The 10,161-nt window shown below is 54.6% G+C and overlaps 3 protein-coding genes across 3 annotated transcripts in view; 2 read left to right on the top strand and 1 right to left on the bottom strand.

Annotated features, from left to right (window-relative positions):
- The window catches only part of LOC34619330, a 4,300-nt gene extending 3,384 nt beyond the window's left edge, over positions 1-916 (top strand). The window contains exons 4-5 of the mRNA XM_026335224.1: positions 198-331; positions 667-916. Of these exons, the coding sequence (XP_026191009.1) occupies positions 198-331; positions 667-916 (384 nt within the window). The remainder of the gene's footprint in view (positions 1-197; positions 332-666) is intronic.
- Positions 917-2,892: 1,976 nt separating this feature from the next.
- Positions 2,893-5,359, top strand: LOC34619331 (protein AAR2 homolog). Its single transcript, XM_026335223.1, has 2 exons — positions 2,893-4,018; positions 4,755-5,359. Exons 1-2 carry the CDS (start codon positions 2,893-2,895, stop codon positions 5,357-5,359), a joined length of 1,731 nt encoding a protein of 576 aa, XP_026191008.1.
- A 1,177-nt stretch (positions 5,360-6,536) lies between these two features.
- Positions 6,537-9,342, bottom strand: LOC34619332 (chromodomain Y-like protein). The gene is made up of 5 exons (XM_026335222.1): positions 9,229-9,342; positions 8,522-8,581; positions 8,098-8,147; positions 7,607-7,803; positions 6,537-7,231 (listed from the first exon to the last, which is right to left on the bottom strand). Exons 1-5 carry the CDS (start codon positions 9,340-9,342, stop codon positions 6,537-6,539), a joined length of 1,116 nt encoding a protein of 371 aa, XP_026191007.1.
- Positions 9,343-10,161: the final 819 nt, after the last annotated feature.

The following is a 10,161-nucleotide window of genomic DNA, read 5'->3' as shown; positions in this document are numbered from 1 at the left end:
GGAGGCACATTTACCAGGAAAGCCGCTCTCACAGTCTCCTGCATCCGCTTTCTCCGGTGTCTTCCACGTGCGAGCTCTTCAAGGGGGCTAGAGAGACCAGCTGCCAGAGCATGCACGGCGCACAGGCCCTAACGCAACATGTTGCACAGCAGCAGCAGTTGCAGCAGCAACAACAACAACCGCAAGGGCAGCTGCAGAATGCGCACTGGACAGACGGCGAGAATGCCGCCGACACCTCTTTGAGCATTGAGGCATCGCTCCTCCAGCTCGTTGAGGAGACTCCCGGGTGTCATCCTCGGAGGGTGTTGACACCTCAGCACTTCCATGCAAGGCAGCAGCAACAGTTGCAGCAGCAACAGCAGTTGCAGCAACAGCAACAGCAGCAACAGTTGCAGCAACAACAGTTGCAGCAGCAACAGCAGCAACAGTTGCAGCACGCCACACTTTTTGGAGTGGTGCTTGAAAGCTTTGCACCGGTCGAAAAGCCGACCATGGCGGCTGCTCGAGGAGCCGTTTTGCTGCCTCCCCCTCTTCTTCTTCAGCAGCAAGTTTGCATGGCCTTTAAGGGGGAGGCAGACAAGAGAAATGAGGAAGAAGCCTATTGGGGGGGGGGAAGGCTGCCGAAAAGCGCAGACAACGTTCCGACTGCTCCTGAGACTCCTCGAGGGCTTGTTTTCTCGCAATCTGCCGAGGAGCGGGAAGCCTCGAGCTGCTCCCTAGGCGGGGGAGGCACTGCTGCGACTTCGCAGGCGCTGGAAGCTCCGCATACCCACGTCTCGGAAATGCAGCTGCAGGAGCAGCGGCAGCATGCGCGACAGCACGCCCAGCAGCCACAAAGGCCGCTGATGGTGCCAGTTGTGGGGAGGGGAGATCTCCAGAGCTCTCCCCTCGCGGTGATGCATCCTGCCCTTGCTGACTCTGCTGCCGCGCAGGAGGCGAGGACGATTTGCTACTGCTGCTGCGTTCCGCCAAGAGGAGATCAGCAGCAGCAGCAATTCGCCGGGTTGCGGTTTCTCTGGCACCGCCATCGTCACCCAGCGGCTCTTTGGGTGTCAACCGTTCACACCAAAACTGCGGGAGATCTGTCCTTCCTGCCTCTTGGATGCGAGGCAGCCGCTGCTCAGGAGACATAGGCAGACCACACATGAGCAGCAGAAACACTTCTGGAGACGCCTCGCCTCCGCCAAGTGCGCGAAAAAAAACGGAGGAGGCAGTGTGCAGATATACAGAGCCGACGCTTTAAGTGTCCTTCCGCTTGCTCGCTGTATAGGATCAATGAAGACATTACCATGCACCCAACCGCGCGCGGTGCTTCTTCGCAGCATCCCTAAGGGACCAAAAGTGGGTGGCTGTCCGTCCATCCATTCACCACACCATATATATATATACATATGTTTGCATTCATGCACACAGCCCACCATCTGCATGCCATGGGGCAGCCAGGCTTTCTTTTGCATTCCTTCCTCCGTGCTGCTGTTGATGCACCTTCTTGATAGGAGTCGCCTTATTATACTCACGCTATCTGCACCTCCCACCCGAGCCTACTTTCTTAGAAGGCTACTCCTTGTTTGGCTTTTCTAGACGCCCGGGGAGCAGTCTTAAAATGTACCGACCTTCCCGCTTCCTGAGGCCTATCTACGAATATGAGATATGTACACACCCAAAAGACACCGAAACGCAGGCGGCAAAAAGGCGCGCAAGTACAAAATGGACGAATCGATTAGCAGGGCATAAATAGTTAGGTTCGGTGCGTCCTCCACTCGCATGCGTATACTGGAGTGCCGCAAGCAATAGAAACGGCCTTCTCGTTGCTACGGGCACTTATAAGGGCCTTGTTTGTGCGCAAGCTGACCACGCCGGTTCGCAAGGCGCGCGCGGGGAATTCGAATTCGCGCAGAGCTGGAGAATTCAGCGTTGTGGGCGCTCTTTCAACGGCCCTGCAGCCTTGCGTGTCTGGCCATGCATGTTACACAGTTGTTCATGAAAAGACAGCTGCAAAGAAGTACAGAGCTGGGCAGAGAAGCCAAGCTACACTGATTGCTTGATGCGGTGGAGTCGGCCAGCCAATAGGAAGTCGGCTCGCAGTCAGCGCGGCACGAGGACGGGGTTGTTCATGCAATGACGCGCGATTGCACGCATGATCGGGGGGGAGAAAGGGGGTACACTGACGCGGCCCGTTTCGTTTTTTTGAAATGCACACGAGCACGTAACGAATTCGCAACTAAACTGCCAAATCTACAAGCACAATGGCAGGGGAAGCGCTTTTCAAGGAGGGCCGTGCAGCTGCGAAGCCTCTACATTGATTTTCTTAAAGAAGATTCGCAGATGTGGTTCTCCGAGCGAAGAAGGCGTGTGGCTTCTGTTGGGTGCACACGTTAGGGACGCGCATCCAACACGCCATCGACACAGCCGCGCAGAGGGCGAGTGGTTCGTCCAATGTGTGTGCGCCTTGTATGCTCTGCACCGCATTTAGCCAGTCTCCATCTGTCCCGAAACATGCGAATCTCATCATGGTCGCTCTTAGTGTAACGTACACCCGCTTAGGAGGGGTTCGCAGGGGAGGAGTTCGATGCCAGTAAGGGGACCCACGAGGGGGGCCCCCCCTCCACCCTCCCCGTGGAGACTTCCTCTACTTGCCCATCAGAACCCCGGTGATTCTAGGGAATCGCGATGCAGTCTGCATTTTTGACAGCTGTTTTATGATATTTTCGGCTTTTCTGGCTTGTGTCGGGCTGCGCTGGCCTTCCAGTGCACACTACTCCACACGGAGGTGACGGCAGGCACTGCGTCAGGTCACTTACGCCCCTATTTCTCAGCGTTCTTCTGATTTCTTGAGGCATTTGAGAAGCTTCATTTGTATTCCTTCCCGTAATACGTACTCAAAGGAGGATCATGGCTGCCCGCGCGCTACCGCTCACATCTGCGTCGACGGAGGGCACTGGGAGTGCCGCTGCTGGCTCCTGCTGTTTGCTGCTTCTCAAGACGCCCGCGAATTTGCTGGTTGGTTTTGACATGGCCCAATGGCGCGTCGGGGAGAAGTTCAGGGGCATAAGGGGAATAGATCCAGGCTGCCACTTCTTGCATTGGACAGAGAGCGACAGCTCGGGAGCACCCAATCGTGTTCATGCCGAGACGCGCGAATCGGAGTGTCCGTACACCCGAATGCGTGTGGACGAGGCCATTGGCTCAACGGGTCAGCGGGGCGAGTTTCTGTATTTCGATGGAAGGGAGAACAAAATCATCATTAGACAGTGGGATACCCTGCTCTCGCGCTATCTCCCGCTGTCGGAAGAGGAAACACTGCGCTACGTTGCAGGCGTCGAACACCAGGATTTCATTGATGGGCTGGGGGTGTATCCCCAACACATGAGAGCGCAGTGGCGGTCGCTGACGCAGCACATTTCTGCCGCGTGTGTCCACCGCGTGGAGCCGATCGGCCGCTGTCTGGAAGCCGAAGGCATGCCGCTGACGAAAGGCGAGGAGGCTTTTATTCAGAAACACGCAGAGGAGCGGAAGTCGCGAGCTTCCAAGAAAAGCGCCGCGCCCAGCGCTGGTGCTCGAGAGGCAGACGAAGAGGGACCCCTAGATACACCCACACCGAGTCTGAAGAGGGAAGACGCGGCAGCAGCAGAAGAAGCCAACGATGCAGAGAAGCAGGAGAGCAAGGATGCCGTCGAGGCAGCCTCTTGCAAGATGTTCTATATGGATATTCGGCCTCCCCGATCCTCAGCAGTGAGCGCAGCGAGAGCCGCTGCAGCGGCTGCACGGCGCAGCGGCGTCGACGCTGCAGCCGCCGCCGCTGAGGCTGCAGCTGTAGTTACACTCCAGTGCACTGACCGAAGCGACACTCTGCTGCAACTGCTGAAAGAGCAGGAAGAGGGCGCTAAAGCCATCCTGGGGGAGCTGCAAATGGCGTTCATTGCCCTTGTTTTGGGGCATCATTATCCTTCTCTTCTGCATTGGCGAGCACTTGTCGAGCTGCTTTCTTCTTCGGAGCGCGCCATGTATATTCAGCCGGGTAGGCCGCCCTTCCCTTCTCCCTGACCACTCCCGTGCTCCTTCTCGATCCGCCTCCGAGGGAGGTGAATCTAGCGTGCATGCGGAAACAGTAGTCTTCATCGCTCTTCAGTAGTAGATATTTTGCTCATCAGAAAGTCGACACCTGCATGCGTATGCATGCTGCGATTCAAATACACCCCCGGTTCATGCGTACTGTCCAAGCGGCAACTAGGGCCGAAAAATGGAGTATTAAACTTTTTCCCGCGCGTAGATTCATCAGCCTGCCATTTTTTTGCTGTATTTCTATCGGTGACTATAGAGACCCCTCCCACCTCCATGCGCGTTTCGTGAATCACGCGATGCCTATCGAGCGCGATGGCAGAGTCTTTGTATGGGGGGGCATACAGTGCGCATAATATGAAGCGTGCCAGAAGGCTGCTGAAGAGAAACATGTGAGGGAACGGACATCCATCGTACGTTCCATCATCGTGTTCGGCTATCGGTTTATTCTATCAATTTGTTCTAAAATTTTAGCTGCCTTCTGTTTTAGTTGTTGGCAGCTACGTCTGCGTCAAACAGGCGTGCTCTGATGCTGCATTCGAGAGAGCAAGCCGCATACTTTTGCCTTGAAATATGATTGTATTCGTAACGGGGGGGGATAGCGTGCGCTAGTGCCAACCTCGCTTTGTGCCTGCTACTGCATATTCCGCCTTTCTGTGAGCGCTAACTGGCGCTATTTTGTGATGGCACTGCAGATCTCTTTGCAAGCTTCCTGAATGCCTTTTACTCCCAGCTAGAACAGGCACCAGACGAAGTGACGGAAGGGCCTTTACAGGAAGGCAGTTTTCTCTCTTCGGCGTGCGCCGCTCTGCTCGAAATCTGCTACTCCGTTGACAGAAGTGCAGCTATACAGACGCTGAAAAGTGCAGCAGTGGCCGAGAACGCCGCTAAAGCTTTGCATCCTGATGACGGCACGGGGTCTATGAGTGGCGAGGTGCTCGTCAGGAGGAAAGAAGGAGAACAGGGAAGCGCTGCGCATGCAGGAGACGCCTCTAACGCGGTGTATCTCGCTGCAGCAGCAGCAGAGAACGAATTGAATGCCTCTGCAGACGCTCAAGTGCGGGCTCTAGAGCCGCTCTACGAGGAGGTGGAGAAGGCGGCGTCTCGCCTGTGCGAGTTGGCACGCGTTCTGTTCAAGGTGACGAGCGGCGGGGGCGACTGGGGAGAAATATCCACGCTTGACGAAGTGTTGCTTGCTCTGCAAGGGCCAGACGCGCCTGTTATTGTTTCGGTAGAAGAAGCGACAGTACGGCCATGCAGCACGGCGTCTCAGGGCGAAGAAGCAATACAGACAGACTGAAAACGGGGGCGAAAACGAAACGGCAATTTACGTATGACGACCTTATGATGCAATTTCCTCCTTCGGCTTCCCCCGCAACACTCAGGGAGAACGGGAGACTCGGAAGTTCGCGGGAGCAGAGATGCGAAACGGCGGGGTAACCGAGCAGCCACGCATCCACTTTGTAGTATACGCGTCGTCGTGTGGCAGACGATCGCGGGTGTAGCCGACGCAGCTTACAGGCTTCTTGCCAGCTGACCCTTTGCAGCACCGCTGCAACTTTTTTCCCGAGCAGAAACCCAGCGGTGCAACGCTTGCTTGCGCGGCATCATGCGTGTGCTGGCTAGCTGAGAGCACAGTTTCACGCAATCGCGTGGCGAGCTGAGTTCAACTTCATAAGAACGCGTCTTCTGAAGTGGATATCTAGTGTTTATGATATATACATATATACCTCCATACTTATGGATATACAGCGAGGCATGACGGCGTTCATGCCCTGTAGGCTACAATGCCGTAGTTCAACGCCTACGCATCTCATTTTCGGGAACGCTCAGGTGCAAGGAAATCGAGTGCCTCCATGTATGCGCACGGCAGTATTTCTCTCCCTCTCAGTTTATTTCTCATGCATTCTTCCTCTCCCGAAGCAAAGAAGAGTTCTTCATGAGTTCATCTTTCAAACAACCAACACTATACATAGTTTTGCATGGCACTCCACGTCCAGATCTGCACGACTGCTTCCTGGTCATATAAGGCTGCTTTCCTGCGCTTCGAAAGCACACTGCTTGGATGCTCAAACATGGGCCGCGCTGCCTAGCAGACAGACGGTGCTGCTACCGTAGCTGCTCCCAAGACGCCCCCCGCCTACCCTCCCCCGCCGCGACTACACGCGTGAGCCTTCGATGCCGCAGCAGAGCCCTTAACACACTTGCAACTCCCCTCTTGCTGAAAGACAGCCCGCTCAGTGCAAATGCATGCGGCCAGCAGCCCTCGAGATCGCAATGTCGCAAGGGGTTTCAGAAGACGCGAGGGGAGTGTGCTGTGCTCTCGGCAACCGGGGTGTGTATATGTACCGACATGGGGGAATCGAATAGGGGATCAGGGAGGGAGGGTAGAAAGCTGAGAGAACGGAAGGAAGCATAAGACCCTTTGAACGCGAGCAGCTCTCTCAGCCCAAGAAACAAACTGCTCTACCCAGCGTCTACCACGCAGCATTCTGTGTGGGAGTAGTTGGCAGACCTGCTGCCGCGCACGCCCCCCCGGTAGCGGGTAGAGAACTTTCCTTTACTCGCTGCTTGCTATGTTGCAGATACAGTCCCCCTTTGTTGTTTCCCTCACTAAGCCTTCCACTATTTTTCGTGCACTTGGAGGCATCCGCCGTTGCCGCAGCAGCCAAGCCTACTGCGACACCGCTGACTGGCGCGGATGATGCAGCCTCCCCGCCTGCTTGAGGCGCTGTCGCGGTATCCCCGTACGTTGCGGAGTCCGTTTGCTTGCAGTCGCCCTGCTGTTGCTTCTCGCCACTGCCTTCCATTGGCTCGGAAAGGCAGTCCTGCACGGACCCTCGCTCGCCAGCAGTGCACACCGAGTGTTGCTGCGGGCTGCCGCCGTTGCTGCTGCCTGAACGAGCAGAGACAGACCCCTCCATGCCAGGCTCCTGAGAGCCTCGGGGGCTCCTAAAGGTCGTTCGGCGAATGAGGTAAGAGAGGAGGCGCTGGCAGCAGTAGCGCCGCGCGGCGTTAAACGGAATGGTGTACGTGTCTGTCCCATCTATTGAATACGTGACTGTTATGTCGGCACCCTCTTCTTCATTTTGAGCGTCAAGGGCGGACGACGCGCTCATGGCAGACCTCTTGAAACGCAAAATACTCAAGCGATCGCCTAGGGCAAGTTCGTCTGAACACGAAACGACGGAGGGGGGCACAGACAAACAGGTAGTGTAAAAAAGAACGAAACAAACCGCGCTCATGTTGCTGACCCCAAAAAAAACCTACATGCAAAAAATAATACGCGGGCAAATTTTTTTTTGTTGGTAAACATGGTAATCGCCGGGCGCTCCCAGACGCCTCATGAAGTCATGGCGTGCCACGAGCACAGCGCACATGCAGACAGTCGGCGGCTCAGGATGCATACAGAAATTCAAAAAAGCTGAATCTGTACTACGCAAGCGAAGAAATGCCGGGAGGAGGGGTGCAAAGAGAGACGTCCCTAGCAAGATGGGAGGAAAGAAGGGAGGGAGGAAAAAAAAGAGAAGGGCTGTGCAAGCTTTACCTGGCAAATGGTTTTTCGGCACCTTCGTTCCCGTCGCATATATCCTGTATTCAACTTCTGCGTCTTCCTCTTGACCTTCAACGTCACAGGGGCGGCTGGGGTCAGATTCAAGCGATGTGTGCTTTCTCCGCTTTCTGGCATGCGCCTGTGCCGCCGCTTCTGCGTCTTTCTCGGCTAATTTATGCTCTGTCTCCTTCCTGAAAAACGCCGCACGCTGGCTCGCAGCATGCGATACAGATACCTTCATGAGGCCACAAAGAACACAAGCTACGAGGCTATAGCAGGCGTATTCACACAGGGCAGAAGCAGGTGCCTCTTTTTCGCACACGGCGGTGCAGCACGCATCGTCGCTAATGAGGAAGACGAATGCACAGGAAGACGCAGACTTATAACAGCTGCGAACACCCTGCTTCTGCGCTTGCTCAAGCACAGCACAGCCATACGGCCCTGAAGACTGGCTAGCTCCCCTAATAATCGAACTACTTGCTCACTTAAGTTCGTGCATCTTCAAATGAAACATTGGAGCGTGGGCCAAGTTGGACTGCGCAGAGCGCAGCACGCACAGTGTAGTCACCCCCTCCCTTCTCCCGCCGATCAACTGCTTGCACCCCAAGTACAACAAACGGTACGCTCGTTGCCTTGCGTTTTGCTTCCCCTCGGAGCGCGTTTCTGTCACTACACCTTTCTTCGTTTCCCAGTTACGCGCTCGCTAATATTGGGGCCTGTCGCCTGTTCGGCAGCCCTAGTGACAATAGCAGCTTCGGAAGTTTCGAGTTGTATCAGTTGTTGCAGCAGCGCGACTTCGCGGCAGTTCAGAACCACGACAAAGCTACATGACAAAAGAGCGAATGCCTCAGATGCTGCATGTACATGCACTGCGACGGACAGCTCGAAAGTCGAGCATCCAATGCCCACCTCCACTTCCCAGGTGTCGTCTGATTCATCGAATCCCTTCCATCGCACCTTAAAATAGTCCTGCATTTAAAACAAAGAAAAGAGCCGCAACAATGCACTTCAACAGACGGCTAGCTGAACCACGGCAGCAGGCTTTCACGAAGCAAAAAATCAATTAAATACTCAAAGCAAAGGAGGGCCTGCACTCACTTAGTATCCCCAGCATGCATTCACACTGCCATGCATACACACCAGCATGCATACACACGAGCATCCACACACCGAGTTCTCCTTCCCGCCACACACTTTTTCAACCCCTTCTTCTTATAGACACGTTGAGCGTGCAGGTGCCACCTACGAGGCCTACAATGGGCAATCCGGTACTGAAACGCATGCTGCGCATACACTTGCCGGGGTATGGCACGAGCATGCTACACTTCAAGAGAGGCAAGCGCACATACGGCGATCAGCCGTGCTCGAAGATACGCAAACACACAAAATGAACACCGCAATACACAAAAAGTGGGTACGGCTACATGTTTACACACACAGACACTCGAAAGACGTGTGAACTTGAGCGTGAGGGAACGCATTACATGCACTGGTCATCACAATTGCACAAAGAGGGGGCAGTCACTCAAGACACACATCCACTCACTTACACACAGACACACAGACAGACATCCACATGTACATACTCAGAAACGCCTCGATAGGTGTCGACTCACAAGACCTCGCTCTTTCTTGTGCGCCACGATGTCGTCGACTTCGTATTCCTCCGTCTTCACAGGACACTTCTCCTTCTTCTTTCCCCCTGAAGAAAAAGACGCAAAAAAATTCATTGTGCTTCTACGAATACATGAGAATCCATGCACATGTGCCAGTGTGGGGGAACCGGAAAATGCAAAAGCTGCGAGCTGACTGCAGGAGACCTGCATTTTATGCAGCTCGAACGAATGCCGAGTTTCTGGGGACCAGCCTGCGTGTTGGCTGCATTTGCTCATTTGAAAAAGCAAGGGATCTGCTCGACGCCTCACCCTTCATGGTGGGAACGAAAGGAATAGGCGAGTCGGTTCGAGAAAAAACGGAAATCAGTGCCAACTTCAGGGGTAAAAGAGAGTTCTTGGATTCTTTTCAAGCCCACTGCTGGCGACCACCACCAACTTGTACACGAAACGGAAGAAAGGAAGGCGTGACAACCTTCGGAACTAAGTCAACATGTGGGCGCACTGGGGTGTTTCGCCATACTCAGATACAAAGTGACACCTCCTGCAATTCAGGATGTGGAGGTGAGTGCGGAGGATAAGTTATAAGAAGTGGCGGATGACGACGCTTCTCGCTTGAAAACGGAAAGAGCATCTAGACGGTTGCTTATCTCTGCAAAAGTGCAAAAAAAATCCCCCGTTGTGGGGGTTTCGGGGACTGGGAAAGAGAGAATCCAAAGAAGGCTGGGCGCGTCAGGGAGGCGGCCAAGCGCTAAGGATCAGAAAAGTGACGAACTGTCAAAACGAATGAGCGGTCTGTAAGGTTAAATTCTCTTTTATAGGAACAGCTGCAGCCCCACACATATCCAATGGGGAGGGGGGACCTCTGACCGGAAATTGTTGAATTTCTTGGCTCCGCGGCTAGCAACGAAGAAATAAACACTGCAAGTGTGATCG

This window comes from Cyclospora cayetanensis, unplaced genomic scaffold, assembly GCF_002999335.1.
Source record: "Cyclospora cayetanensis isolate NF1_C8 unplaced genomic scaffold, CcayRef3 CcayRef3_contig_62, whole genome shotgun sequence".
Taxonomy (NCBI): domain Eukaryota; phylum Apicomplexa; class Conoidasida; order Eucoccidiorida; family Eimeriidae; genus Cyclospora; species Cyclospora cayetanensis.
This window is presented reverse-complemented; position numbering and strand designations above follow the sequence as displayed.

Excerpts from the sequence above, each read along its gene's own strand:
- LOC34619331 (XM_026335223.1), top strand. The coding sequence starts at position 2,893 with ATGGCTGCCCGCGCGCTACCGCTCACATCTGCGTCGACGGAGGGCACT. Across the intron at positions 4,019-4,754 it reads CGCCATGTATATTCAGCCGG|ATCTCTTTGCAAGCTTCCTG; the intron begins GTAGGCCGCCCT and ends ATGGCACTGCAG.
- LOC34619332 (XM_026335222.1), bottom strand. The coding sequence starts at position 9,342 with ATGAATTTTTTTGCGTCTTTTTCTTCAGGGGGAAAGAAGAAGGAGAAG. Across the intron at positions 7,804-8,097 it reads TTGAAGATGCACGAACTTAA|GAAGGAGACAGAGCATAAAT; the intron begins GTGAGCAAGTAG and ends GGCGTTTTTCAG. Across the intron at positions 7,232-7,606 it reads GCCGAAAAACCATTTGCCAG|ACGAACTTGCCCTAGGCGAT; the intron begins GTAAAGCTTGCA and ends TTTCGTGTTCAG.